At 45.9% G+C, this 15,026-nt stretch overlaps 1 protein-coding gene across 1 annotated transcript in view; it reads right to left on the reverse strand.

The window, feature by feature from the left end:
• Positions 1 to 14,014: 14,014 nt before the first annotated feature.
• The window catches only part of LOC107112748 (UDP-glucuronosyltransferase 1-1-like), a 4,857-nt gene continuing 3,845 nt past the window's right edge, over positions 14,015 to 15,026 (reverse strand). The window contains exon 2 of the mRNA XM_015413937.1: positions 14,015 to 14,050. Within this exon, the coding sequence (XP_015269423.1) occupies positions 14,015 to 14,050 (36 nt within the window). The remainder of the gene's footprint in view (positions 14,051 to 15,026) is intronic.

Consider the following 15,026-nt stretch of genomic DNA (forward strand, 5'->3'; position numbering starts at 1 on the left):
ACATGTAAATCAAACACATTTCAGCCATGAAGTTTTCCTTAGCGGTTTCAGTTTTTATAATACACATCATGCAATGAAATCAAATGATGGATTTTGATGCCATTTTTAATATTTACAAGTTGATTAAACGTTTGTGGTCTTAACATAGTTTTAGCTTTTTTGTTATTGACACTGATATTTCCATATTATTTTTTTCAACATTTTTTGTTACCTTCTATGGCATTATACCCTGCTGAGGTCCGCCCCCATGCCAAACCCCACCCTCCCCAGGCTCCACCCCCTAAACCTACAGATATTTCCAAACCCAGAGTTGCCAACCCTACCCACAGTGAAAATAATGCCTTCCTGGCCATATTGGCTCTGGAAAACAACTCTCTTAAACAGTGAATGAGCCCTAAAAAGGTCAGAACAAATAATTTTTTCCCTGGCACATATCTACAGGATATATCTTTTAAAAAATTAAATTGCTCTTCGGATTAATTAAACTGCTAGTGGTTTTAAGGTCAGTAGCCTGGATTAGAAATCCCACTAATTTTACAAGCTAACTCCTTGCACATAATGGAAACTTTTACTCTTAAAATACGGTGGGAACTTCCGGATGATCACGTTGTCCCATGACAGTTTCAGTCATCCTATAAAACTTGATAATGCAAATCTAACCTCATTCACCAATAATTATGTTACATCACAGATGGCCTGGGATCTTCAAGAGTTCTGGGCAATCCACCTTACCAATAGCAGGTGTAAATAATTCTGCATTCAGAGGGCAGCCCTAAGTAGAGCTGAAGTCAATGGGCTTAGCAGAATGTAATGCTACTGACTGCACTGTTGGTAATGTACCTGCATTCAGACGCTAGTGGTGGTTTGTTGCATCAGCCATATTTTATTTATATATTTATATAGTGCTACTGGTAACTAAGACTTAGGGTAGGTAAGATGCTCGTTTCAATTTCTCCCTGGATTATCCTGAGAGAATTGTCATCCTCAATTTACTTTAGGGTTTCCAACTCCAGTTTGGAGATCTGGGGGTGGAGCCTGCAGAAAGCAGGGTTTGGAGAGGGGGAGGGACCCGAGCAAGGCATAAGACTATAGAGTCCAAAGCAGCTATTGTCTCCACAAGAACTGATCTCTGCAGTCTGGAAGTCAATTGTAATTCTGGGAGATCTCCAGGGGGCTGGCACCCCTAACACCGCTTTGAAGTTGGGAAAAGTTGAGGCTGAGAGACAGTGACTTTCCATCCGTGTTCTTGTCTAAGGACGAAACTGACATCTGAATAGGCTTGCCAAGTCCCCCCGGGGGGCGGGGAAACCCCCGCCCCAGAGGCCCGTTCCCCGCCGGCGGTGGATCGGGCCCCGGGGGGAACCCCACCCCGACATGCTCGTTACCCCGAAAGTGAAATGACATCGTCGGGCACGCTGTGGGCGGGGCCACAGTCATCCGAGGGAAAACTCTATGGTTTTCCCTCGGATGGTCGTGGCCCCGCCCCCAGCGTGCCCGGCGTCGTCACATCACTTCCAGGTGATGTGCATGCGGCGAAGCGCGCGCGCACTACAGCCGCCAGCGGGGTATACCCCGCTGGCACTATATTTTGACTTGGCAATCCTACATCTGAATGTGATCTGATAAGTGCTAGAATGTTTCATTCAATAATGGGCATTCCTTTTATTTAATGCCTTGATGAACAGAGAGCTTTATCCCTGAACTTCTAGTCTAGTTCTTCCTCAGTTAATAGATGATGTAGAGCAGAAGTGTTAGACTCATTTGTTACAAGAGCAGATATGACATAAATGTCATTTTGTCGGGCCGGGCCATGTGTGCCATACAACACAAAGCCAAGTACCGGAGATATAAGGGGCACTGGAAAACCCAATTAACAATATTATTTTTACTCAAAATACAAACAAAAGCAATTGATTCCTAGCAGTGAAAGCAGTTGATTTACTGGGGAACCCATGAAAGCCCCAATCAGGGCTGGATTGCCCACTAGGCGAACTAGGCGCTCGCCTAGGGCGCGCGGCCCTCAGGGGTGCCAAACTACACCCCACCACCCTAACCGGGCGATCGCTGCTGCTATGGCGGCTGGCAAGCGTGCAGAGGCGAGAAGCGCTGGGGGGTTCCACCCTCCGGCCCCACGGCAGCTGAGCCCCCCCTCCCGGATAGAGAGATAAGAAAGGCTCTGCCCGCCCGTCCCTCTCTCGCGCTCTCTCCCTGCGGCAAGGGAGGGAAGCAGGGGAGGGAGGGAGGAAGGCAGCACGGAGGCAGAGGGCGCCATGGGGTGCGGGGGGCTCTTCTTCCTTCTCCTCGGCACAGCTCAGCGCAGCCCCAGCAGCGGCGCCAGGCGTGGAAGCTGCTGTGGCAGCCACCCAGTGTGGGCTGGCAACTTGGGGGCCAGCATGCTGCACCCAGCTGGGAGGCTACCCACCCCCCCACCCGGCGGAGTGTGCAGAAGGATGGGGGGGCGCTCCAGCGGGCCAGCTGCCCTGGCGTGGCGCGAAGCTGCTGCTACTGCCCCCTCCTCCTCTACTGCCATGGCCCGTCCGCAGCACCATGGCCCCAGCAGCCAGCCGGCCGGCTGGACTCCACTCTGGAGTGTCCGATTCCACTCGGCTCCACTCAGCAGCAGCAGCCGGTCCCGCCGGAGCTCCAGAGACGCTGCCGCCTCCACTGTGATGGCTCCCCGCACATGGTGGCTGGGTGCGTGATCCCCGACCAACCGATCAACCACCTGGCTGGTCAGCCAGCCGTGCCGCTGCCCGGGCAGCTCTGCCCCTCTGTGCCACCAGGCCCTGCCCCCAAGCCAGACCCACGACGCAGCTCACCCGCCCTCCCCCTCCCCCCTGGGGGGAGGAGGTGGCATCAAAAGGGTCTCCAGGCCCCCCCGGGAGGTTGGAATCTGCGCCTGCCTAGGGCGCAGAAGCACCTCGAGCCGGCCCTGGCCCCAATAAATAATCTTATGCAAGGCTAGGTTTTCCGCAAGGGATACCATGAAAGTGGGAGTACCTGACATTTCCATACATACCAATTGCTTGCGGGCCGGTTAAGTGCCCCAGATGGGCCAGTTCCGGCCCCCGAGCCTTATATTTGACACCCTGATGTACAGTTCTCATTCACTAGCTTCTTCATTTGTGGCATCCTGAAAAGATGTGGTTTAAACCTACTACAGACATTTTAGGATACAAGGAAGTCTAAACTACTGGAGGGCACAGTAGTGTTAGTTTTCCCCATGCCAGAATCTTAATTTTACTCATGTCTACTCCCAGGGGAGTGTTCCTAGGTTTACACTGATAATTGCACATCTTGTAAATTGAACTGTACTTATATGTAACTTTTAGAGCAATTCCAACCTCAGTCAGCGGACTCTTCTTTTCACAGTTTATACCTCCGATAAGGACCATGTTGGGCATGAGAGGCCTGGGATAATCAAATGCAAAGTCCAAGCGCAGAAGCCAAACGGATGCCTGGCTGTATAACTCACGGGCCGTCACCTCTCGCTGAAGGAACTCTGTGCCGAGAACACTGAAAGGTGAATGAAGGAGAGAACAAATCAGGAATTGCGAAGAGCTGACGAGAAAGTTCTTCACTCGCTGACTGAAGTCCATATGATCTGTGTTGCTGGTGAGGAATCCTGGGACATAAGAAGGTGGATTTGGACACTGAGTTCCCTCTAAACTACAGGGGAACCATATTGAGTAGTAAACAGAAGGGAGGGATAAATGCTCAGCCACTATCTGTCCACATGGTGATGCTGGAACCATAAATACAACTTCAAACTGGTTTTCCTCCAGGTAAGCAATCATCTCTTTGTTGTACAAAAGTTCCTTGCAGGTGTTGAAGAAAAAATTGGAGATATTTCTTGTTTTTGCCATCGTCTCAGTGATTTTTGCCAGGAAAGGCAGCTGTGAAAAAGCGTTCTGGCCAAATGCTTTAATGTCTTCTTTCATGTATTCTTCTGTGTAGGACACAGCAAATGTCTTCAGTGTGTAATGTACAGATGGCTTAATCCTCATGTTTACGTCAGGAGCAACCACTACGATCTCATGTCCCTTCTGGTGAAGTTGTTCCACAACCAGACGCATACTGAGCCAGTGACTGTTATCCAAGGGGATTACCAAAACCTTCCCTCCATCTGAAAGGCTCCAGAAAAGGGAAGTAAGTAACAGCCAGGTGGGCATCTGGCAAATGCCTCTGAGCAGAGAAGTCTTCTTAGCATTTGGGCTCTTCTTTAATTCAAAATTAAATGAGTATAAAAACTTCATCGTGAACACCACACAGAATGTGAGTTGCTCTCCGAGCCGCTCTTTTTCCCCTTTATTCTGTAAATGGAGCGGAGGAGCCTTCTTAGCATTTGGACTCTTGTTTAATTCAAAGTTAAATGAGTATAAAAACTTCATCGTGAACACCACACAGAATGTGAGTTGCTCTCCGAGCCGCTCTTTTTACCCTTTATTCTGTAAATGTTTAATTTCCCATGACTTGCTTGTCCAGAAGGGCACAGCTTGGTCAAAGGCTGGCTCTGTTAATATTTCTTGATTTAGACAGCTGACATCAAATTCATTAGCAAAATGTTGATATGCTGGGGTGGAAAGAGGACCGGTTCCCCTTCAAGGTATTTTACAGGAAGAATGAACTAAACAAGGGCTGCAAATATTTTGTTATTTTAAGTCATGTTTAATGTTTGTGAATCAAGAACCTTTTACATGTACAAAATGCTTAATAGATCTTATCTCATTTCTCCCGCGGAGCAACCAGAAAGGAATTTGTGATAAGAACTAATGACATGCACAAGAGATAACTGATAAAGGGGAAAGGCCACTATAGCAAACATATAGCAGCATATGTATACATGGGCAAAACCCATTACCAAGAATAAATACATGTGCTTGTCCTTGGGAGATCATCTGTAGTTAGGTTAATAGCATTTTTGCGTAGGGTTGCCAGCCTCCAGGTGGGGCCTGGGGGTCTCCAGCTTTTACAACTGACCTCCAGCTAACACAGATCAGCTCCCCTGGAGAAAATGGCTGTTTTGAAGGGTGGACTCTGTGGCATTGTACCATGCTGAGGCCCCTGACGGTGTTTGAAGTCAGAAGTAGCAGAGTAGTTGTGGTAGAGTATATACAGTTTATTTACAGAGCTATATACATACACGCAGCTTTGCAGCAGTTCACAGTTCTGTCTGACAAAGTGCTTCGCTGAATATACAACCATAAGGCAGGCTACTTGGTCAAGAACCTTTCTCAATATATACATCTGTTGACTAATCATAGTTCAGCACTGTACAACTGCTTAGTCATCCTGACATTAGCAGATATGATGCAACCTTAGGTATCATGTGACCTCCTTGATTACTTTAGATCATCTAGATCTAACTCCTGTACATGACATGCTGTCATCTTGCTTATACCAACAGCCCTCCCCTCCCCAAACCTTGCCCTCACCTGGATCCACCCCCAAAGACTCCAGGTATTTTCCAACCCAGACCTGGAAACCCTATATTTGTGCATGCACAGTTTTGGTCCCTTGACTTCAATGGCCTGGGCAAACCCGATCGCATCAGTTCTCAGAAGCTAAGCGAGTTCGGACCTGCTTAGTACTTGGATGGGAGACCACCAAGGAAGTCCAGGATTGCCATGCAGAGGCAGGCAGTGGGAAACCGCCTGATTCACCGCCTTTCTCATTACCTAGCTGATCTGGCCATGCTGATCCATGCTTCTGCAACCTCACAGATGGATTACTGCAACACAACCTATGTGGGGCTGCCCTTGAAGACAACTCAGAAATGTACAACTGTTCTAGAATGTGGGCGGCCCAATTGCTGTCAGGGGTTAGCCACCAGGAACATATGTTGCCCATGGAAACAGCTTCATGGGCTGCCAGGCAGTTTCCAGGTGCAGTTCAAGGTAGCAAGCTCTTTTAATGGATTTTTGCACCCAGTCCCTCGGGCATGCGCAAGAACCCCACCACGCATGCCCAGAGGGGTGGGTGCAGACATCCCGCCAGTTCCTTTCTTACCGCTGCGTTGAGTAGACCTCTTTTTCGTCGGTCCGATCGGTTCGCTTCTAGCTATTCACCTCAGCTCTTGGGAATTTTTTTTTTACTCTATTTTTTCTTTCTAGTTGTTTGTTCTTCAAAAAAACCCATTTTTTTATTTTTTCTTGAGGGGGAGTCTACCGATTACCTCAAGCCTTTGGGCTACCCCCCCCCCAACGTTCCCCCTTCTTCGCTTCTTTTATGGAGAAGAAGTGGGGCTTTTTCAACAGGTGCAAGGGTTGCGGCAGCAAACTTGCTCCTCCCGACCGTCATACCCTCTGCATTTTTTGCCTCGGAGAGTCTCACCAGCCAGAGTCCTGTCGTCACTGTGCGCGTTTCTCCAATCAAACGAGAAAAAACTGTGCTGAGCGCCTTAAAGTGGCGCTGCTTGAGTCGGCCCTTGCTCCTGCCTCAGCGATGGAGGAGAGACCATCTACATCGACAGCTCCAGCATCGAGGCCTGCCTCCGATGTCGACACCAGACACAAATCCCATAGGTGCACCGGGCATGTCTTCAGGGGACACTCTAGCATTCGGGCCTAAAACTCTATGGTACCATAGAGTTTTAAGCCTGAACACTAGAGTGTCCCTTGATGACATGCTCAGCTTGATGATGTCACTTCCAGGTGACGTCATCGTGGCACATTTCCTGAGGCTCCCAGATGCACAGCCACTCCCCCCTGCTGGATGCCAGGTAGGGACCTGGCAACCCTAATCTAATAACCAATAAAAAGCCTTCTGAGCAAAAGCCCCACCCGGCCCCACCCACTTTCTAAATACACTTGAGAGGTGCCAGGAAAGGTGCTGGCAGGCACCATGGCTCACAAGGCCACCCTGTTGGGTACCTCTGGTTTAAGTGTTCCCCCTGTAGGCCCAGTTCAGCTCCAAGCTGTGGGAAATACAAACCCATCCTAAACACGATGAATCCCCAACTGCTGATCAGCAACATCGGCAGCACTCTTATTTGGACTGAGCTACAACCAAATTCCATCATCAAGGGCCTGGTAGCTAAACTTCTATTTCTTTTCCAGCTAAGTATGTCCATGACAGTGCTGGGATTTATTGAAGGAATTCTGAAAATAGGTTCACATGTGCAAAATTTGAGGGGGGAAATGGGAAAGGAAAAACCAAAGTAAGTTTTTAAAAGACATTCTTGATGGATTGAAGAAAAGAAAGTAAATTCAAATAGTCCATGAGCATTCTGGGAAGTACCGAAATGCAGGAGTACTGGAAGAACGGAGAAGAAAACAATTGTCTCAGCACGCGTGTTGTGCAACTGTCAGAATACCACCCATGACATTGGGCACATTTCCTTTGTCAAACTCTTGACAACTCCCTTGCGTGACCTACGGTGTCCATGTAAATGTTTAACACTAAAAGCACGTGAAGTTCAAACTATGCATCGTAAGTTCAAATAAGTTCAAACAGAAGTCCAAACTTCGTATCATAAGGTGCAAGAAACTGGCAGCATTTCAATGTCAAGTTCATATCACGGTACAGAGCTCTTTCTGGATGTCATAGTATCCTCCCGTAGTTTAATGCCTAGTCATTGTTAGTGTCCAAAACACAACTTTAAAGAGAAGTTATTTTCCCCTGTCAAGCCTTTTCTCACCCACAAGGAGTGCCTTCCTTACATACATAACTGTTTTATGTAAACCCTTGCCCCCTCTAAAGACAAGGCCTTGGCCATAATGGCTAAAGGGGGAACTTGAGGGTTCTGGGGGTTCTGGAACATCTTGAAATGGGTCAGCTAGGGAGATGCAAAAAGCATTATTTAATTCAGTTATACCCCACCACTCTCCCTAACAGGGACCCAAAGCAGCTTACATCACTCTCCTCTCTTCCATTTTATCCTCACAGCAACCCTGTGAGGTAGGTTACTCTGAAAGAGCGTGACTGGCCCAAGGTCACCCGGAGAGGTTCCATAGCATGTGGGAATTTGAACCTGGGTCTCCCAGATACTAGGCCAACACCCATGACCACTGCACCCACACCGGATATTTTTAACAAAAAGAAGTTCTTATACTAAACAGAAATTCTTGTTCAGTAAAAAGCTTGAAACCTTGTTAGTTGTGGCCAATCCGTGTTTGAGCATCAGTGGTGTGTGTACTGGTCCAGCCCTGAGTACAGCTCCCTTTACTGAGGGAAGGAGGCCAAAGGGTGCCGCAACCACTGCTGCTTCTCATTGGCTTGCTTCAGACAGAGAACCCCAAACCATGGCGGGCGCTACCTGAATGAGTCTCCAACTTGCTTACATGATCCCCCCTCCCAACTCACTAGCAAACCATAACTTGCAGTTATGGTGCATAAGAGCATTTCCCTGACACTTTTGTTAGGGATGATTATTGATTGGGAAACTTTGGGAATTCATCACCAATATCTATAATGAGAAGTATTAGAGCCTGCTCCAAAAAGTCCTTATAAACTCAGGAAGAGACGTGGAAAAGAGAAGTGAAGACGGAAAGACTCTGAATTGTATTTTTAACTAAATAATATGTTGTGATGATTGGGGGGCATTGTTCTAGACAGTTAAGATTTGCAAGTTAAAGAAAAAGGTTAAATAGTAGAAATATATGACTCAGTTTATATTGAGCTAAATGAAGTTATGATTTATTGTAACTAAGCTTTTTTGAGGATCTCCTCTCTTGGGTTTTTAGATAGTAGTTGGTTTTCTTTACTTTCTCCTGTAAATGTAGTTCCCCACCCCTTTTCTGTAGTTTTTGTAATCTTATAAAAAATAATTAAAAAATCTCCTCCAGGGGCTTAAAAAAAAAAAGTATTAGAGCCTGCTTTTAGAAGCTAGAAAGTAGAACACACTCAGAATGAACTCTGTTATTAAAAAAGTTCATTTGTAGAAAATAAGCTTACACAGCAGAATGCAAGATGCACAGCAGAAGGCAGAAGGCAGGATGCCGTCCATCACAAGGTAGACATCTACAGGGACATATTTGTTGATAAGGATAGCACACGTTATTGTCCCTAACACTTTCTCCAAAGAATGTCCTTTTTCAGTATTAGGAAGGTAACCAGCACTGTGTAAGCAGAGTTTGGGTGTCCATGTTATTGGACTCTTTTTGTCTTAGCGCTGTGATTTTATCCATTAACTTGATATATTAAATCTTGCACAACCAAGCTTCCATACAGGGCTGGTGCTCCCATAAGGCGGGGTTAGGCATCTGCCTAAGGACGCCACCTACCACCCCTGCTCTGGTGCCCCGCGGGTGAGCATAAATCCACTCACTGCCTAAATAGGCAGCGTTAGGGGTGTTTAACCGGGTCTTCAGAGCAAGGTGATCCGCCCATGGAACTGCATCAGCAGTTATCCAATCCACCATAATCCTTGTGGTAAAGATAAGATCCAGCATGTGGCCTGCTTGGTGTGTAGGAGCCAAAACTGGGTGAGTCCCAGTGCTGCCATAGACAACACGAAGTCTGTGGCCTGTGAAGAGGTCACATCATTGGCATGGACGTTGAAATCACCCAGAACTAAAAGCCTGGGATACTCCAACGCTGAGCCCAATACAGCTTCCAACAGACCTGGCAGGGTGTTTGCTGGTGTGTTGGGCAGACCAGCCAAATGGCCAAACTCTCCTTGGCATCCCACACCAGACCAATGCAAGCAATCTTTGGCCCAGGGAGCTCTCTGAAGGAGAAATACTCCCAAATTAGCAATGCCACTCTCCCCTGCCCAATTGTGCAGGACTGGTGAAGGACCGAGAAGCCTGAGGGGGCCAATTGATTCAGAGCAACTGTTTCACCCTCTCTTACCCAGGTCTCAGTCACACACGCAAGCTCTACTGCCTGCTCCGCCAGATACTTCTAGAGGATGGTGGTCTTATTGTTAATAGCCCTGGCATTAAACAACACCAGTGTTGGAGGCGGGTAAGATTTCCTATCCCCACAGCCGGCATCTTTCGAGATGGGATGAAGACAGGAAGGAGACCAAGCATTTCTACATCTCAGACTCCTTCCTCTAAGTTGCCTTCTCCCACCACCATATTCCCCCTGCCCCATTCTTACCGGGATCCCTGACCCTCCCATGGCCACCCCCTCCAGATCTTATTAAGCCAGAAGTAGTCCCACTCAGTATCCGGAGATAACAATGAAGGAGGAGGAGGAGATTGGATTTATACCCCGCCCTTCACTACCCAAGGGAGTCTCAGAGCGGCTTACAAACTCCTTTCCCTTCCCCTCCCCACAACAGACACACTGTGAGCAATGCTCCCTCTAAGTTGTGGAGTCTCGTGAGCAAAAATTCAACTTTGTGAGCGACTGGCATTAAAGTTGTGAGCGAGTGATTTGGCTGCTGCATAAATTAGTTTGCTCTGGAGACATCCTTCCTGCGCCAAAACAAAAATGTGTGCGCCGGAGGCCAAAAAACTATGAGCTAGCTCACACTAACTCAGCTTAGAGGGAACACTGAGTCTGTGAGGTAGGTGGGGCCGAGAAAGCTCTGAGAGAAGTGCCCTTTCAAGGACAGCTCTGACAGAACTATGGCTTGCCCAAGGTCATCCAGCAGCTGCAAGTGGAGGAGTGGGGAATCAAACCCGGTTCTCCCAGATTAGAGTCTGCACACGTAACCACTACACCAAACTGGCAATAGAGTAACCCAATCAGAATCTCTATCAGCTATACATCCAAACCCAGATGGCATCTATAATACAAAACCTTCAACCTGATTTAAATCCAGTAATTAGTTAAATATAGTCAGCAGAAATCCTAACTACAAACCCATCAACCTCCCTCCCAAACCTCCCCTCCTACTTCCCTCTCTCTACCAGAAGTACGAAGGATACATTAACCTAGCTACCAGAATTAGCTAACTAATTAATTATAATGGGTGAGAATTAAAACCTAAAATCCACCTAACCAAACCTAACACTAAAACGCAATAATTCATTGAAAACTAGAGCAGCTAACACAATTAACATCTCAGCTCCAAATGATGACATTGAAGAATCCCCACTAGGGTGAAAGCAAAAGCTGCAGTCAGTAAAGGAGTCCCCTCTGAGGATGAGCCATATGCTGTAGTTCCAAGAACCATCAGCAGATGGCGGTGTCACAGCATGCTGAGAACAATTTGAAGCGCTATACTGCAGTAAAGGCGACCAGAGACGGAATTGCGGTCTTAAAGGAGAACTATAGTTCAGGCCGGAGGGATTTCTTGATAGCCTCTCTGCCTCTGGAGTCATCTCTTGATGGGTAGAGTCTGTGGGGAAAGCCTTTCCCCCCCAGCACAGCCTGATTGACAAGGCTCTCCCTCTGCTTTTCCAAACAACAGCTAAAGATACCAGAAGTCACTGGCTCAGCAGATGAGGACAGCAGCTGAGAATGTTTTGCAGTCCATGCTCGAGGCTATTCACTGTGGTATTTGTTATGTCTGGACTTGAGCAGTCTTCAACTCCAGCTTAACTGCTGCCGGAGGCATCTCTGGGCTTCTACGGGCAGGCCACCTAGCTGGAGCTTGAAGCCCCAGAACAAAGGCAGGCAGGATCCTGGAACCTGCCTGTGGATTGGCTCCTGAGGACAGCCAGCCAATCTGGAGCCTGGAGGCCATTTGAATTCACCAATCACATGGGGGCTGGAAGTGGCTTAGGTGTATATAGTTAGGGCAGTTGCCCCGTGTAAGGCATTTCCTGTTGAGATGCAATAAACTGCTGCTTGCTGAAATCATTATGCCTTCTCCTCTGCCATGTTAAACCTACTATTTAACAGTACTCCTTAACAATTCACCCAGAACTGGTTAAAATGGATGGTAAGGAGTCTCAGAGTACCCGGCTAGGGCTCCATTCGTGTTGAAGTCAAATTCACCCGGGAATTGCTCCAGAGCTTCTGGGTTGGACTTACAGCGCCCAAGTTGGACTTACAGCTGCCCGAGTTTATCTGGAGTAGTTTGCTGGTGTACCCCGCCAAAATGGTCCTCATTGAGGCTCCAACGTCTGCAATTCCGCTGCAAGAACAGGGGACACCGCAGCAATAAGGCCAATAGCCGGGCTGCTCCGAGGAGAGTTCTCGGCATCCCTGGTGCCTTGCTGTAAGTTAGTAGAGAGTCCACTGATACAATATAGCCACATTGAATCTTAGTGGGCTAAGTTAGTAAGTTAGTGGGCTAAGTGTAAGTTAGTAGAGAGTCCACTGATACAATGTAGCCACATTGAATCTTAGTGGGCTAAGTTAGTAAGTTAGTGGGCTAAGTGTAAGTTAGTAGAGAGTCCACTGATACAATGTAGCCACATTGAATCTTAGTGGGCTAAGTTAGTAAGTTAGTGGGCTAAGTGTAAGTTAGTAGAGAGTCCACTGATACAATATAGCCACATTGAATCTTAGTGGGCTAAGTTAGTAAGTTAGTGGGCTAAGTGTAAGTTAGTAGAGAGTCCACTGATACATTATAGCCACATTGAATCTTAGTGGGCTAAAGGACTGACCTCCTCGGGTGGTGCATCAATGCACCCTGATGCTGTGGGGAAGCAGGAAAACAAGCCCTCTGTTCCTTAAGATCATTGAACCCGGGGCAGATAAGTCATTAGAAACTACATACTCACCATGAAACTTTTTCAGCCTAACTTAACTGTCCTGTTCAGAACCCAGCAGGACAAGCTGAGTTCCTTTTTGGAGTGATCAAACACACGGCCACTTAAAAGACACAAATCATCTTTATTTAGCTCCTAAAGCATCCAAACAATCGTTTACTCACGACCGAAACCAGAGTTCCCTCTAAGCTGAGTTAGTGCGAGCTAGCTCACAGTTTTTTAGCCTCCGACTCACACATTTTCGTCTTAGCTCAGGAAGGATGGCTCCAGAGCAAACTAATTTACGCAGTGGCCAAATTGCTCACTCACAACTTTAATGCCAGTAGCTCACAAAGTAGAATTTTTGCTCACAAGACTCCACAGCTTAGAGGAAGCATTGATCCAAACTGGTGACAGGGTGGGAGCTTACATCTTTAGTGCTAAAAGTCCATTCTATGGCTGGTGGCGAAAGAGAGATGAATCTGCCCGTCTCTTGCCACTAGAGAATTCTAACAAAGGAGAGCGGTTGCTGGTGCAGCAAGAACAGTTGACACAGGGAAGCTCTCCCGTGTGCTGGCTGGTTGATGGGGTTTTTTTAGAGGAGTTCGGGGGCTCCCGAACGCCACTGAGCTCCCCAAAGAGGAGCACAGTGCAGGGGACTTGCTTGGGACTCCCCGCAAGTGGCAGCAAGTGAGTGAGGGTCCTTTGATTGCCCCAAAGCAAGAACCGATTGAGAGCGCCCATGCCAGGCATGGATGTGGAGCCACGACTGCCCGAGCGAGGGGGAGAAGCAGGAAACATCAACTGAACCACTTAAAAACACCATCACCATGAGTAAAAGTACAAGCAACAACATCAGAGACTCCCCACTGATTAAGCCCCCATTAACTCTATTGGAAACACAAAGGATGAGAGGGGTGAAGAATTTCTTCCCTCCCCCCCCTTACTTTCAGCAGCTAAGAAAAGATCTGAAAGCATTCTTTAAAATGGCTTGGGCAAAAGAAGAGAAGGTTGTGATCTGATAACAAAACTGTCAACAAAAATATCTATCTATCAATATTCTGTAGTGGATTACAAAATTTTGGAAATATTCATTTTATTTGGCTTTGACCTCCAGGGAAATAAGAGCTCCTCTGTTTGGAATTACAAATAAAGTAACTACAGACTTTAAGCGATTATTACAGGAAGCAATTATAACAGCAGTAAGAACAGCTCTGGAAAAAAATATGAAAAATGTGCAACCTGCTGTGATCAGAAGGAAGAGCAAACTGACATGACATTTATTATTGTGGAATACATTGATACAGACAATCCAACTGATATGACTTACAAAATGTATTCAAAAACACACAAGCTGATTGAAGAACTGGATATGAGGCTCGATGAAAGAATGACAAGAGATGGCATTATTGAATCAACATCTACTGAAAGAGAGAAAAAATAAAAAATATGGAACCTCAAACTACTTTAAAAATTGATTATAGATGGTTACTACCAGAAGATACTTGCTTCATCTACAAGGGGAAAAGGCACAAAATTAAGACTTTAAGACTTAAGAGGAGAAATCAGAGAATGGAGGATAAAAACTTATGGAAAAGTTCCAAAATGTTATGGATAAGAGAGAATACATAAGCATCATTTTTTATGGATAAGGGAGAAAATACAATCCCTCAAGATTTTATAAAGGTTTGAATGATATAAATATCATACAGCTGTTCAAAACTATATAAATGAGTTGAAACATTAGAAAATATACTAAAAGAGTATAAAATTTTATTTTTGAAATATATGTGAAATATTATTGTAAGAATATAAGGTGAAATTTGAAAAACAAATTTTGAGGTATTTAAATAGGTAATCTGACGAGGTAATGAAATCCCCTATTATTTAGATACCTATGTAAATTATATGGTTTTAGATTTTGAAATGAACTGAAGAATATAATAGATGTATACAGACATATAACCTTTCATAGATTATAAAAACTGATCCTTAAAAGTATGCAAAAGAACTTTCTAAGAACATAAGGTGGGACATGGAAAACAAATATGGTATGAAGTATTCAAGCATGTAAACTGATGATGTAACTGAACCCCCCACATTTATGTATTTGTGTGTTATATATTTGTCTGTTTGGTCATTGTGATGTTTGTCTTTATTAAAAAAATTTTTTTAAAGAGAATTCTAACAAAGCATGGAAAAGGGGTAATAAAATTTTGGCCGGCACTGCTAACTAGAAGAAAAGGAGCCCATGTGTAACCAATAAGAAAGGCTATTTCAGAACATCTGACCTAAGGGGGTAATGAACTACATTTCCCATCATGCATTCTCTTAAAGGACTATCTTGTTCTAAAATACAAACTGCTACCTGCATATCCTGCTGTGGCAGAACATTAATAATCTTTGCTGGATAACCTCTCTCCCTAAACTGTTGAGAAAGTGAATACTATGAGATGGAGTCCTTTAAACTTTCTCAACAGTTTAGGGAAA

The sequence above is a fragment of the Gekko japonicus genome, unplaced genomic scaffold, assembly GCF_001447785.1.
Source record: "Gekko japonicus isolate JY-2015 unplaced genomic scaffold, Gekko_japonicus_V1.1 scaffold1875, whole genome shotgun sequence".
Lineage (NCBI taxonomy): Eukaryota > Metazoa > Chordata > Lepidosauria > Squamata > Gekkonidae > Gekko > Gekko japonicus.